Source organism: Stegostoma tigrinum, chromosome 38 (genome assembly GCF_030684315.1).
Source record: "Stegostoma tigrinum isolate sSteTig4 chromosome 38, sSteTig4.hap1, whole genome shotgun sequence".
In the NCBI taxonomy this organism is placed as follows: domain Eukaryota; kingdom Metazoa; phylum Chordata; class Chondrichthyes; order Orectolobiformes; family Stegostomatidae; genus Stegostoma; species Stegostoma tigrinum.
Window position 1 is genome coordinate 7,603,678 of NC_081391.1, and position 15,000 is coordinate 7,618,677.

Genomic DNA, 15,000 nt, shown 5'->3' on the forward strand with positions numbered 1-15,000 from the left:
GAAGTTGACAGTTATCGACACTCCTGGATTCGGAGACCAAATCAACAATAACAACTGGTATGTAACTGGCACAGTCTGAACTAGTGGGCACTCACTGTCAGCTTTCCCTGCTGCTTCTTCACTCAACAATGTGATTGATCTGAAAGGTTCAGGACAGCTACAGAGGGGGACGGTGGGTGGTCTGAGGCTGGGTGTGAGATAATCATCTTCATCGAAATGGCTGGCACCTCTGGGAATATCGGTTTGACAAATGCAGACCACCAGGAGAAAACACTGTAGTGTAAAACAGGAATATTTTCACATTGATGTCTACGTTTTCCTGTGACTCCCTCCCAGGTACAGCTCCCATTATTCCGACAGTGACTCCCTCCCGGGTACAGCTCCTGTTATTCCCAGAGTGACTCCCTCCCCGGTGACTAATATCCTCGTTCTTACAAGTGGGACACAAAGATGAAAATCTTTAACGTCATCATCTGAAGTTCTTCGCTGATATTGTAGCTAAAGTCTTGGCCTCAGTGAGCCCCTCTGTTCGAAGCATGAAGGTTTGTTGCGGTGGAAGAATCAGGTAAATGGACAGAGTACCCCTCCCTGAGTGTAAGGTCGGGTCAGGGGGTGGGTGTGTTCTGTTCTGTTCTCTGGGCTGCAGCTTCTCATGTGTCCCTGGTCTGTTGTAGTTGGGAGCCCATTGAGAAGTACATCAGCGAACAATATGAGAAGTTCCTGAAGGAAGAGGCTAACATTGCGCGAAAGAAGCGGATTCCAGACACCCGGGTGCATTGCTGCTTGTACTTCATCTCACCCACCGGCCACTCGTACGTATCAACCATTCCAGAATGTTCTGAGCAGAGAAAAGCAGGAGTTTTCTCCTTCCTCTTTCCTCAGGGAGTGAATCTGTAGAATTTAGGCTGGGTCTTGAGGTATATTGAAGTCTGAGACAGATCTTCGATCAGTAAAGGGAAGAGAAGATAATGTAGAGAAGGCAGGAAAGTGAAGTTGAGGCTTGCCAGACCAGCCATTGAATGGTGCAGCAGACTCATTGAGCCGAACAGCCTACATGTGGAACAAAAGAAGAAGTTGCTGGAAAAGCTCAGCAGGTCTGGCAGCATCTGTGAAGAAAATAAATCAGAGTTAACGTTTCAGTCCAATGACCCTTGCTCAGAACATCACTGAAACCGAAACATTAATCCTGATTGTTTTCTTCACAGTTGCTGCCAGACCAGCTGAGCTTTTCCACTTTAGGAGCTTTTCCAGCAACTTCTGTTTATGTTCCTGATTTGCAGTGCCCACAGTTCTTTCAGTTTTTATTTAGCCTACATATGGACAACTGCTACCCTTTCTGCGCACCCCTCTCTCTGTCTCTCCATCTCTCTCTCCCTCTCTCTCTCTCTCTCTCTCTCTTTCTCTTTCTCTCTCCCTCTCCCTCTCTCTCACCAACAGTTTCACCACAGAATGGGTAAATTGTCCAAGGTAAGAGTTTGCGATGATCTTATATTTAAATGAAGTCACAGGATGTGTGGGTCTGGATGGGATGCGCTTCAGAGGGTCTGTGTGGTCTCACTGGGCTGAATGGCCTGTGTGGGCTGGTAACCTCACCATTGTAGAGACTGGGGCTTTGGAGAAGAAGGTGAGCTCATCTCCTGCATCCTGCCTTCAACAGGCAGTGAACCTGACAGTTCTGGATGGTCCGATTTAGCCCTGACGGGGGCGGGGGGCATCATGCGGCATGTCCTAGTGGCCAGGCTGTTTTTGTGGTGGCAAACCCTTGGAAGAGCTCAAGGCTGAGATGTTGCTTATGACAGAATCAAGGTCACATCGTAATAACTTTTTATTCATGAGCCATTCGTACTCTTGGAGTTAGCACAGGGTCCTACATAAGAGCCAATTTGCTTTGCTACTTGCAGAGGGGACTATTTACTATCCTCTCTGATGAAGGGTCTAGGCCCGAAACGTCAGCTTTTGTGCTCCTGAGATGCTGCTTGGCCTGCTGTGTTCATCCAGCCTCACATTTTATTATCTTGGATTCTCCAGCATCTGCAGTTCCCATTATCTCTATTTACTGTCCTGTCTGGCCTGTGGCGAAATCCCTCCCTCCTACTGGATATTGCCCTCACAGTTTAAAGCAGGCAGGTTGATATTAATTGCCTGTAATTAATCATTCAATGGTAACAACGCTCACAGATTTTAACTAAGGTCACAGAGCGTCAGGCTGAGCCCATACCCTCACTGTCACAGCAACCACAGTTTTGTTTGGTTAAAACGATTTGCATTTGTATAAAGATAACAAGGTGTACAGCTGGATGAACACAGCAGGCCAAGAAACATCAGAGAACCTGGAAAGCTGACGTTTCGGGTCTAGACCTCGGCCTGCTGTGTTCATCCAGCTGTACACCTTGTTATCTTGGATTCTCCAGCATCTGCAGTTCCTACTGTCTCTGAAACAAGTGCAGTCACTGCTGTTTTGAGGCAGCCAGCTTGTACACAGCAACTCCCACTAACAGTGAGGTAATCATGTGTGTTAATGATGCCCATTGAGGAGTGTTTATTGCTTAGGACACTTTAGGAGCATTGGCCATCCAGCCAATGCAACCTGTTCTGTCACTCTACAATCAATTCTGCTGTTGCCTTTCTCCCCCCACGAGAGATACTAGGGAAAAATTGCTTGTGTTTCTCCAGATTACTTTGTGACCTGAGGGTATTTCAGTTCAACACTTCCTTCAAGCTAGAGCAAACATGTGCAGGCTGAGTGGGAGATGCAGAATTACAGGGACAGGGTAGGGGTTGTGTGGATCCATTCAGAAGGTCCATGTTCTCTCTTGATGGGCTGAGTGGCCTGCTTCCACACTGTAGTGATGGCCAATCCACCTAACCTGCCCGAGTTTGGACAGTGGAAAGAGACTGGAGCACCCGGAGAACCTGGGCCCTTGGCGCTGTGAGGCAGCAGTGCTGACCACTGAGCCACCGTGCCACCCATGTACGTTTCAGACAGAGAGGGGAGGAATGTGGTGAGACGAGTGATGGAGTGGCACTACCAGGATGAAGGGAGACCTAAGGCCTAGTGGAAAGATGCAGTGGGATTGGAAGATGAATGGGGGAGGGGGTGGGGGTGGGGGGAGCGAGGGAAGGTGACAGGAGGAGGTGGAGAAAGGCTAAGCAACTTGCCTTGTGCTGACTCCCAACTCAAATGGTAGAAGTCAAAGAAGAGAAGGTTGATGGGGACCGAGGTGCCCATGTCTAGGCCAGGGTGGCTGACCTCAGTAACCAACGGGACAAAAATAAATTTCTCCCAGCAACTGGGGTGGGGGGGAGTTTCCAATGTGGGGATTCAGGCCGTCAGGGAATTCCTGTCAAGGCCTTCAGATTAAGGTCCGCACAGGAAATGTTTACCTTAAACATGACCTGACCACCACCACCTCCCCAGCCCAGCATGCTCACCCCCACCCGAACCACCTACCAGCCTGCTCACCCCCACTCCACTCCTTCCCAGCCTGCTCTCCCCCACCTGCCCCCCACGAGCCAGCTCTCCCCCACCACTGCCCCCCTAGCCTGCTGTCTCCCATCCACCCCACCCCAACACTGCCCCCCCAGCCTGCTGTCCCCCACCCATCCCAACACCCCGCCAGCCTGATCTCCCTCATCCCACCACTGCCCCCCCAGCCTGCTGTCCCCCACCCCACCAGCCAGATCTCCCCCATCCCACCACTGCCCCCCCAGCCAGCTGTCCCCCACCCCACCAGCCTGATCTCCCCCATCCCACCACTGCCCCCCCAGCCAGCTGTCCCCCACCCCACCAGCCAGATCTCCCCCATCCTACCACTGCCCCCCCGAGCCTGCTGTCCCGCACCCCACCAGCCTGATCTCCCCCATCCCATCACTACTCCCCCCAGCCTGCTGTCCCCCACCCCACTAACCTGATCTCCCTCATCCCACCACTGCCCCCCCAGCCTGCTGTCCCCCACCCCACTAACCTGATCTCTCCCATCCCATCACTGGCCACCCAGCCTAGTGTCCCCCACCCCACCAGCCTGATCTCCCCCATCCCATCACTGGCCCCCCAAGCCTGCTGCCCCCACTCCAACAGCCTGATCTCCCCCATCCTACCACTGCCCCCCCCAGCCTGATCTCCCCATCCCATCACTACCCCCCCCAGCCCACTGTCCCCCACCCCACCAGCCTGCTCTGCACCCCCACAGGCACCTGACTTATGTACCTCTCTCTGCAGATTGCGCCCCCTGGATGTCGAGTTTATGAAGCGGCTTGGAAAAATAATGAACATCATTCCCGTCATTGCGAAAGCAGACACGATGACCCTGGAGGAGAGGCATGACTTTAAACTGAGGGTGAGTGACTCCCTACCCCTGCCTCTGCCTGTTGATGCCAACGTGGAGTGGCAAGGCCTTTCGCAGGGACTGAGGTGCTTGCTTCGAAAAGAAATCCATAAAACGCTACATACTAAGCTCAGGAGCAGAGATTGTCATTTGAATAAATATTTCGGATTCAACATTGAGTTCAAAAGTTTAGATCCATGGCCCCCGTTTACTTTAGATCGCTATTAATGATACTGCCGTGACCTTTTCCTCCTCCTCTACTACTGTCTACAATTTCTTTACCTCTCCCGTTACCGTGACGACTTTGGCTCTTGTGTGATTACCCCTTTGGTCCTTTAACCTGTCCATTACAGAGCTTCCCTTCCAGACTTCCCATTTTCCTGCCTTTCCATTTGTTTCAAACCTGACTTCTTCCAGCTTGAATGTAAAGTCTCTAACCTGAAACGTGAGCTCTGTCTCCCGCTCTGCTGAGGCTAACTAACCAGCTGAGCGTTTCCAGAACCTTCTGTTTTGTATCACTGCACCATCTACCAACGTCCTTCCCAGACCCAGGCGTTAATAATCGCAGAATAATCATCTCTTGTTTTTAGCACATGGCTTAACACTTCTGCATTGAGAGTTTGTTTAATTATATTTCCAATAAACGAGCTAGGGATTGTGTTAAAATGTTGCACACAGGAATTTTAACCAAACCCGTGAACCTGTAGTGGTAAAAGTAACACTTGGGGAGTCATAGTCATTGAGTCATACAGCACAGAAACAGACCCTTCAGCCCAACCAGTCCATGCTGACCATAATCCCAAACTAAACTAGTCCCACCTGCCTGTGCTTGGCCCATATCCCTCCAAACCTTTCCTATTCACTTATCCATATGACATTTAAGAATTGTGACTACCTACACCCACCACTTCCTCTGTAAGTTCATTCCACGTAAACTGTGCTCTGCGTAAAATAAAAGGTTGCCCATCATGTTCTTTTCAAATCTTTCTCCTCTCACCTTAAAAATATGCCCCTTAGTCTTGAAATCCCCCACCCTAAGGAAAAGATACCTGCCATTCCCCTTGTCTAAACCCTTCATGATTTTATAAACCCCTACAAGTCCACCTCTCAGTAAGATTTTAGACTAGATTTGTAGCTCGGCTTGTGGATGTTGTGGTCAGTTGACTTCGCCGAGCTGGCTCATTGTTTTTCCAGCAGACGTTTCATGACCCTGCTGGGCACCATCATCAGTGCAGCCTCCGATGCAAGCGCTGTTGTGTTTACCCACCTGGTATTTACCTCTCAATCTCCGACACTCTGGTGAAGTGTCCCAGCCTCTGCTTATAACCCAAACGCTTCATTCCCAGCATCTCATCTGAAGCCTCTCCAGCTTAATAATATCCTTAGCCCGTTTTACAAGAAGATCATTGATTCTGGTGTGAAAATCAGTCTAAGACATGAGCAAGTTGATGGAATAGGCGGACAGGTGAGAAATGAAATTCAGTGTGGAGAGAATGCCAGGTAGTTTATTGGTAACAAGACAATGGCAACGCAATATACAATAAAGGGCACTATTCTAAAAAGGGGGTCAGGAACAGAGGGAACCTGTCTATTTGTGTACAGCTCAATGAAGGTGGCAGGGCAGGCTGAGGGAGTGTTTGATAAAGAACTCTGGGCCTTTTAAATAGGTATGTTCAATATGAGAGCAGGGAAGTTATTGATGACCCTGTATAATACATTAGTTAAACCTCAGCAGGACTATCGTGCCCAGTTCTCTGTGCTGTGAAGATGATGTCACTTTAAAAAGGGTATTTTGTCCTGGTTTTTTTTAAGAGAGGTTGTAAAGTCAGCAGCTTGAAGTAGCTACTGAACACAGCTGAAATAGATAACTTCAGTCTTTAGCTTTCATTTGAAAGGTTTGAATAATGGAAGGGGAGTGGCCAGCTCTCACAGACCAGGTCTCCTGGTTCTGTTTAACAAGTTGTAGAGCCGGATGAACACCAAGCAGCATCTTAGGAGCAGGAAAGCTGACGTTTCAGGCCTAGACCCTTCATCAGAAATGGGGGAGGGGAAGGGGCTTCTGAAATAAATGGGGAGAGAGGGGGAGGTAGATAGAAGATGGATAGAGGAGAAGATAGGTAGAGAGGAGACAGACCGGTCAAAGAGGCGGGAATAGAGCCAGTAAAGGTGAGTGTAGGTGGAGAGTTAGGGAGGAGGTAGGTCAGTCCAGGGAGGATGGACAGGTCAAGGGGGGTGGATGAAGTATTTCAGATTCCCCTTCCTCTCCCCCATTTCTGATGAAGGGTCTAGGCCCAAAACATCAGCCTTATATCTGCCATTGGGTGTGCTTTGTTTCTTGAAAACTTCCTCTCTGCCTCTCAAATAATCAAAAATTGTCCATGCAAGAGACTGTTCTGGCCTTTATTAATATCACAATGTGCTGATCTCATGTGCAAGGTAACCCCTACCTCAACCACAAGTGGGTCCAGCTCTCAGTTGAAGAAATTTAGCAAATCATTTCTGAAGAAGGGCCTAGGCCCGAAACATCAGCCTTCCTGCTCCTAAGATGCTGCTTGGCCTGCTGTGTTCATCCAGCTCTGCACCTTGTTATCTCGGATTCTCCGGCATCTGCAGTTCCCATTATCCCTGGGTTTTTTCTGGTTTTCACAGTCAGAAACTGTTTAAGGTCTCAGTAGAGTTGGGAGCTTCAGTGAATGGTTCCTAGTTGCTGCTTCCTCTGAAATAATTCTTGATGTTTTATTTTCCCTCCTGAATTTGAGAACTGCTTGTCAGAATTTGAGTCTGAATTTAGCTTTTTGCCAAGGGGTGTGTTCTTGGGATCTTACCATATTGGAACAGTTAATTAGTAATGGTACTGTATCTATTCCACAGTTAAATTTTCCGATAGTTAAGTTATTCTAAATTCCGTTTTCTTTAGTTCATATTTTAAGTTGAGTATTCGAATAAATTGTGTTTTGCTTAATATTGAGTAGTCTGGCCAATTGCATCTGGAACACAGCACTCCAAATCGACCTTTAAAAAAAGAAAAAGTTAGGGTCTAGTCTACCATAATATTTTGAGGGGGTCTGGTCTAGACCATAGTAGTGCCACACTTTGAGAAGGGTTTGAAGGCGTTGGAGAGGTGCAGATGAGATTTGAATTAGTTTGAGTTTACTTTGTCATGTGTACCTACATTAGGTGAAAACTTCTGCTTAGTGTGCAGTACAGGCAGATCATACCACACATAGATCTGAGGCTGATTGTATTCCTCGCTCTGTACAATGTTACGGTGACAAAGTGCGCAAAGAGCGAGGTCAACATTAGATTTGAAATTTGAGAGGTCAATTCACAAGTCTAATTCTGGACGTTCTCAGAATCTGCAGACCTGCAAAAAAGTTTTAAGATAGCATTGTTAGTAACTTTAACAGAATTGAGGGGTAAAAGTGTGGAATAGTTATAAGAAATGTAAGAATGAGATCTGTTGTAGAGAGCTCACAAAGACCCTTCCTGTGTCAGCGCCAACTTGAATCCAAGAATGGTTCAAACAATGATAACAAAGTGTGGGGCTCGATGAACACAGCAGGCCAAGCAGCAAAATGTGAGGCTGGATGAACACAGCAGGCCAAGCAGCATCTCAGGAGCACAAAAGCTGATGTTTCGGGCCTAAACCGTTCAGCTTTCCTGATGAAGGGTCTAGGCCCGAAACGTCAGCTTTTGTGCTCCTGAGATGCTGCTTGACCTGCTGTGTTCATCCAGCTCCACACTTTGTTATCTTGGATTCTCCAGCATCTGCAGTTCCCATTATCTATGGTTCAAACAATGAGGATTTTCACTAATAAGGATTGATTGGAAAAGTTTGGACGGTTTTCCATGAAGTAAAATAAAGCGCTGAGAGGAGGGCGTGGACAATGTAGATGGGGAAAAGCCATTCTTGCTCACAAAAGGATTGAGAATGAGAGCGCACTGATTTAGAGTGATGGGAAAAAGAAGGTGAAATGTGATTAGATCTGGGAGACACTCCCTGAGAGTGTGGTGGAGGTGGGTCTAATCAAAGCAATTTAAAGGTAATTAAACTCTAATCTGTGAAGGAAGAATGACTGGGGGAAGGCGAGAGAGTTTGACTGGATGCATGGCTCAAACAGAGAGCTGGTGCAGAGATAGTAAGGACTGCAGATGCTGGAGCCTGAGATAACACAGTGGGGAGCTTCAGGAGCACGGCAGGCCAGGCAGCATCAGAGGAGTGGGAACTGATCCAAAACGTCAATTTTCCTCTTCCAGAGAGCTGGAACAGACATGATGGGCTGAATGGTCTCCATCTGATTTTGCAAATAAGGGTAAATGTCAATTTTGAAGAATATCGTTTAGCCTGACCCACTTTTCTTTATTTGTGGCTTCGTTCCTGACTGAGCATCTGTCTGTGATTCCGCAAGATCGATAGGGACTGGCTATAAAATGTGCTTTTTACAATCTCTTGGTTTTGACGTGTCAGGTGCGGAAGGAGCTGGAGAGCAATGGAATTGAGTTCTACCCACAGAGAGAGTTCGATGAGGACATGGAAGACAAGGTGGAAAATGACAAGATCAGGGTGAGTGGGATCCAGTTGGAGGTGTGTGTGAGTGCGTGGAGGTGGGGCATTGTCAGCAGATCCCGCGCTGCGAGGGACGGGGGAGTGAGGGGCACGGGAGGAGTGAGGGGCAGGGGAGGGGTGAGGGGCAGGGGAGGAGTGAGGGGCAGGGGTGGGGAGGGGAGGGGGGTGAGGGGCATGGGTGGGGAGTGAGGGGCAGGGGAGGAGTGAGGGGCAGGGGAGGGGGGTGAGGGGCAGGGGAGGGGGGTGAGGGGGGTGAGGGGCAGGGGTGGGGAGTGAGGGGCAGGGGTGGGGAGGGGAGGGGGAGTGAGGGGCGGGAGGGGGTGTGAGAGGGAGGGGAGGGGGAGTGAGGGGGAGTGAGGGGCGGGGGAGGTGCGGGGGAGGTGGAGTGAGGGGAGCAGGTGGGGGTGTGAGGGGAGGGGGAGTGAGGGGTGGAGAGGGGAGGTGGAGTGAGGGGAGCGAATAGGGGTGCGAGGGGAGAGGCAAGGGGAGTGAAGGGCAGGGATGGGGGAGGGGGAGTGATGTGTGGGGGAGGTGGAGTGAGGGGAGCGGGTGGGGGTGTGGGGGAGGGGGAGTGAGGGGCAGGGGTGGAGAGGGGAGGTGGAGTGAGGGGAGCGAATGGGGGTGTGAGGGGAGAGGCAAGGGGAGTGAAGGGCAGGGATGGGGGAGGGGGAGTGAGGTGCAGGGAGGGCCAGGGGTGGGGAGGCGAGGGGCAGGGATGGTGAAGGGCGGGGAGGGGAACGGAGGGGCTGGTGAGTTGGGGTGTGCGTGAGGGGCTGGCAAGGGGAGGGGCTGGCAAGGAGGAGAGGTTGGCAAGAGGGGGTGTGCGTGAGGGGCTGGCGAGGGGAGGGGCTGTCAAGGAGGAGAGGTTGGCGAGGGGGTGTGTGTGAGGGGCTGGCAAGGGGGAGAGGTTGGCGAGGGGGTGTGTGTGTGAGGGGCTGGCGAGGGGGTGGTGTGCGTGAGGAGCTAGCAAAGCTGCGGATGAGTTAGGAGGGTATGATGCTGGTGAGTGGGGTAATGAGCTTCGTTCTGGTTCACTGAAGTACGGGTTTTCCCATAGGAAACCATGCCGTTCGCCATTGTCGGCAGTGACATGGAGTATCAAATCAATGGGAAGAGAGTGTTGGGAAGAAAAACCCCCTGGGGCATCATTGAGGGTGAGTCATGTGGCTTGAGATTGTTGTGTTTTCACAACTCTGCTGCGAGCTGTAAGTACGTCAGAGGGATTCACTTCAATGGTGTCTGCCCAACTCTGCAACATCCACAAACCTCTCTCTCTCTCTCTCTCTCTCTCTCTCTCTCTCTCTCTCCATCCCCCCGCCAGGCCCTTCCCACTCTGTCCCTGTAACCCTGCACGTCCCATGGCCAACCTACTTTGGCTGCACATCTTTGGACGAACCAGGTCCTCTGTTCTCTGGATCATAATGACTCACCACAAACGGAATTGCTACTGCTCGCATCGCAGTTGTTTCTGCTAACAATCACCTTCGATCTATGCCTTCAATACACCCTCCAAAGGAAACAGCTTCTCTCCATCTACTCTTTCCAAATTCCTCCTCGTTCGAATCCGCTCTCAGCCTTCTCTTTCCCAAAGAAAAAAAACCTCAGCTTCACCAGTCTAACTTGGAACAGAAGTTCCTCATACACGACAGATTTTCAGTGAGTTGAGATGGATAATAAATTTCCAGAGGGACAAGCCATTCTTGATTTGAGTTGCAAATGTCTGAATGCTTGGTTTCATTAACCTGTTCCCCAAGTTACTCAACAGATCAATCTCTGCAACATAACAAAGTGTGGAGCTGGATGAACACAGTAGGCCAGGCACCATCTCAGGACCACAAAAGATTTCCTGCTCCTGAGATGCTGCTTGGCCTGCTGTGTTCATCCAGCCCCACACTTTGTTATCTTGGATTCTCCAACATCTGCAGTTCCCATTATCTCTAATCTCTGCAACACCCTGGATATAAAACAGATTTTAAATTGATGGTAGTGGTCTTTACAATATATTAGACCTTTCACATTTACTGTCTCTTGAAGGTAGTGGAGGGGAGTGACTTAGTCAGACACGCAACACTAATACGGGAAGTCAGATTCAAAGCCTTCATTGGGATGAATGAACACACAGTTTATTCTGCTGTTCTCATTCCTCAGGACTTAGAGCCATAAAGATATGCAGCACGGAAACTGGCCCTTCGGTCCAACTCATCCATGCCGACCAGATATCCTAAATTAATCGTGTTCCATTTGCCAGCATTTGGCCCACATCCCTCTGAACCCTTCCTATTCATGTACCCATCTAGATGCCTTTTAAATGCTGTAATTGAACCGGCCTCCACCACTTCCTCTGGTAACTCAGTCCATACACACACCACCCTCTGTGTGAAAAAAGTTACCCCTTGGTTCCCTTCCCAACTTAAACCTATGCCCTGATAATAAAATGTGAGGCTGGATGAACACAGCAGGCCAAGCAGCATCTCAGGAGCACAAAAGCTGACGTTTCGGGCCTAGACCCTTCATCAGAGAGGGGGATGGGGTGAGGGAACTGGAATAAATAGGGAGAGAGGGGGAGGCGGACCGAAGATGGAGAGTAAAGAAGATAGGTGGAGAGAGTATAGGTGGGGAGGTAGGGAGGGGATAGGTCAGTCCAGGGAAGACGGACAGGTCAAGGAGGTGGGATGAGGTTAGTAGGGAGATGGGGGTGCGGCTTGGGGTGGGAGGAAGGGATGGGTGAGAGGAAGAACCGGTTAGGGAGGCAGAGACAGGTTGGACTGGTTTTGGGATGCAGTGGGTGGGGGGGAAGAGCTGGGCTGGTTGTGTGGTGCAGTGGGGGGAGGGGACGAACTGGGCTGGTTTAGGGATGCAGTAGGGGAAGGGGAGATTTTGAAACTGGTGAAGTCCACATTGATACCATTAGGCTGCAGGGTTCCCAGGCGGAATATGAGTTGCTGTTCCTGCAACCTTCGGGTGGCATCATTGAGGCACTGCAGGAGGCCCATGATGGACATGTCGTCTAGAGAATGGGAGGGGGAGTGGAAATGGTTTGCGACTGGGAGGTGCAGTTGTTTGTTGCGAACTGAGCGGAGGTGTTCTGCAAAGCGGTCCCCAAGCCTCCGCTTGGTTTCGCCAATGTAGAGGAAGCCACACCGGGTACAGTGGATGCAGTATACCACATTGGCAGATGTGCAGGTGAACCTCTGCTTAATGTGGAATGTCATCTTGGGGCCTGGGATAGGGGTGAGGGAGGAGGTGTGGGGGCAAGTGTAGCATTTCCTGCGGTTGCAGGGGAAGGTGCCGAGTGTGGTGGGGTTGGAGGGCAGTGTGGAGCGAACAAGGGAGTCACGGAGAGAGTGGTCTCTCCGGAAAGCAGACAGGGGTGGGGATGGAAAAATGTCTTGGGTGGTGGGGTCGGATTGTAAATGGCGAAAGTGTTGGAGGATGATGCGTTGTATCCGGAGGTTGGTAGGGTGGTGTGTGAGAACGAGGGGGATCCTCTTTGGGCGGTTGTGGGGTGGGGGGGGTGTGAGGGATGTGTTGCAGGAAATACGGGAGACGCGGTCAAGGGCGTTCTCGATCACTGTGGGGGGAAAGTTGCGGTCCTTGAAGAACTTGGACATCTGGGATGTGCGGGAGTGGAATGCCTCATCGTGGGAGCAGATGCAGCGGAGGCGGAGGAATTGGGAATAGGGGATGAAATTTTTGCAGGAGGGTGGGTGGGAGGAGGTGTATTCTAGGTAGCTGTGGGAGTTGGTGGGCTTGAAATGGACATCAGTTACAAGCTGGTTGCCTGAGATGGAGACTGAGAGATCCAGGAAGGTGAGGGATGTGCTGGAGGTGGCCCAGGTGAACTGAAGGTTGGGGTGGAAGGTGTTGGTGAAGTGGATGAACTGTTCGAGCTCCTCTGGGGAGCAAGAGGCGGCGCCGATACAGTCATCAATGTAACGGAGGAAGAGGTGGGGTTTGGGGCCTGTGTAGGTGCGGAAGAGGGACTGTTCCACGTAACCTACAAAGAGGCAGGCATAGCTGGGGCCCATGCGGGTGCCCATGGCCACCCCCTTAGTCTGTAGGAAGTGGGAGGAGTCAAAAGAGAAGTTGTTGAGGGTGAGGATGAGCTCAGCTAGGCGGATGAGAGTGTCGGTGGAGGGGGACTGGTCAGGCCTGCGGGATAGGAAGAAGCGGAGGGACTTGAGGCCATCTGCATGCGGAATGCAGGTGTATAGGGACTGGACGTCCATGGTGAATATGAGGTGTTGGGGGCCAGGGAATTGGAAGTCCTGGAGGAGTTGGAGGGCGTGGGTGGTGTCACGGACGTAGGTGGGGAGTTCCTGGACCAAAGGGGAGAAAATGGAGTCCAGATAGGTGGAGATGAGTTCGGTGGGGCAGGAGCAGGCTGAGACGATGGGTCGACCAGGGCAGGCAGGTTTGTGGATTTTGGGAAGGAGATAGAAACGGGCCGTGCGGGGTTGGGGAACAATGAGGTTGGAGGCTGTGGGTGGGAGGTCCCCTGAGGTGATGAGGTCGTGAATGGTGTTGGAGATGATGGTTTGGTGCTCGGGTGTGGGGTCATGATCGAGGGGGCGGTAGGAGGTGGTGTCGGAGAATTGGCGTCTGGCCTCGGCGATGTAGAGGTCAGTGCGCCATACTACCACTGCGCCACCCTTGTCTGCCGGTTCTGCGGGGGAGAGGTTGGAGTGGGTGAGAGGGGTGGAGAGGTTGAGGCGGTTAATGTCTCGACGGCAGTTGGAAATGAAGAGGTCGAGGGAGGGTAGGAGGCCTGGGGGTGGTGTCCAGGAGGACAGGCCCGACCAGTCCCCCTCCACCGACACTCTCATCCGCCTAGCTGAACTCGTCCTCACCCTCAACAACTTCTCTTTTGACTCCTCCCACTTCCTACAGACTAAGGGGATGGCCATGGGCACCCGCATGGGCCCCAGCTATGCCTGCCTCTTTGTAGGTTACGTGGAACAGTCCCTCTTCCGCACCTACACAGGCCCCAAACCCCACCTCTTCCTCCGTTACATTGATGACTGTATCGGCGCCGTCTCTTGCTCCCCAGAGGAGCTCGAACAGTTCATCCACTTCACCAACACCTTCCACCCCAACCTTCAGTTCACCTGGGCCATCTCCAGCACATCCCTCACCTTCCTGGACCTCTCAGTCTCCATCTCAAGCAACCAGCTTGTAACTGATATCCATTTCAAGCCCACCGACTCCCACAGCTACCTAGAATACACCTCCTCTCACCCACCCTCCTGCAAAAATTCCATCCCCCCATTCCCAATTCCTCCACCGCATATGCTCCCACGATGAGGCATTCCACTCCCGCACATCCCAGATGTCCAAGTTCTTCAAGGGCCGCAACTTTCCCCCCACAGTGGTCGAGAACACCCTTGACCGCGTCTCCCGCATTCCCGCTACACATCCCTCACACCCCGCCCACGCCACAACCACCGAAAGAGGATCCCCCTCGTTCTCACACACCACCCTACCAACCTCCAGATACAACGCATCATCCTCTGACACTTCCACTATCTACAATCCGACCCCACCACCCAAGACATTTTCCCATCCCCACCCTTGTCTGCTTTCCGGAGAGACCACTCTCTCCGTGACTCCCTTGTTCGCTCCACACTGCCCTCCAACCCCACCACACCCGGCACCTTTCCCTGCAACCGCAGGAAATGCTACACTTGCCCCCACACCTCCTCCCTCACCCCTATCCCAGGCCCCAAGATGACATTCCACATTAAGCAGAGGTTCACCTGCACATCTGCCAATGTGGTATACTGCATCCACTGTACCCGGTGTGGCTTCCTCTACATTGGCGAAACCAAGCGGAGGCTTGGGGACCGCTTTGCAGAACACCTCCGCTCAGTTCGCAACAAACAACTGCACCTCCCAGTCGCAAACCATTTCCACTCCCCCTCCCATTCTCTAGATGACATGTCCATCATGGGCCTCCTGCAGTGCCACAATGATGCCACCCGAAGGTTGCAGGAACAGCAACTCATATTCCGCCTGGGAACCCTGCAGCCTAATGGTATCAATGTGGACTTCACCAGTTTCAAAATCTCCCCTTCCCCCCTACTGCATCCCTAAACCAGCCCAGTTCGT

General features: G+C 51.6%; 1 protein-coding gene across 2 annotated transcripts in view; it reads left to right on the forward strand.

Moving 5' to 3' along the window:
* The window catches only part of LOC125447004 (neuronal-specific septin-3), a 53,754-nt gene that overhangs the window by 34,808 nt on the left and 3,946 nt on the right, over positions 1–15,000 (forward strand). For both annotated transcript variants that reach the window (XM_059640574.1, XM_059640573.1), the window contains exons 4-8: positions 1–57; positions 675–812; positions 4,220–4,337; positions 8,794–8,889; positions 9,950–10,046. The exon at positions 1–57 is cut by the window's left edge and continues 25 nt beyond it. In XM_059640574.1, coding sequence (XP_059496557.1) covers positions 1–57; positions 675–812; positions 4,220–4,337; positions 8,794–8,889; positions 9,950–10,046 — 506 coding nt within the window. The remainder of the gene's footprint in view (positions 58–674; positions 813–4,219; positions 4,338–8,793; positions 8,890–9,949; positions 10,047–15,000) is intronic.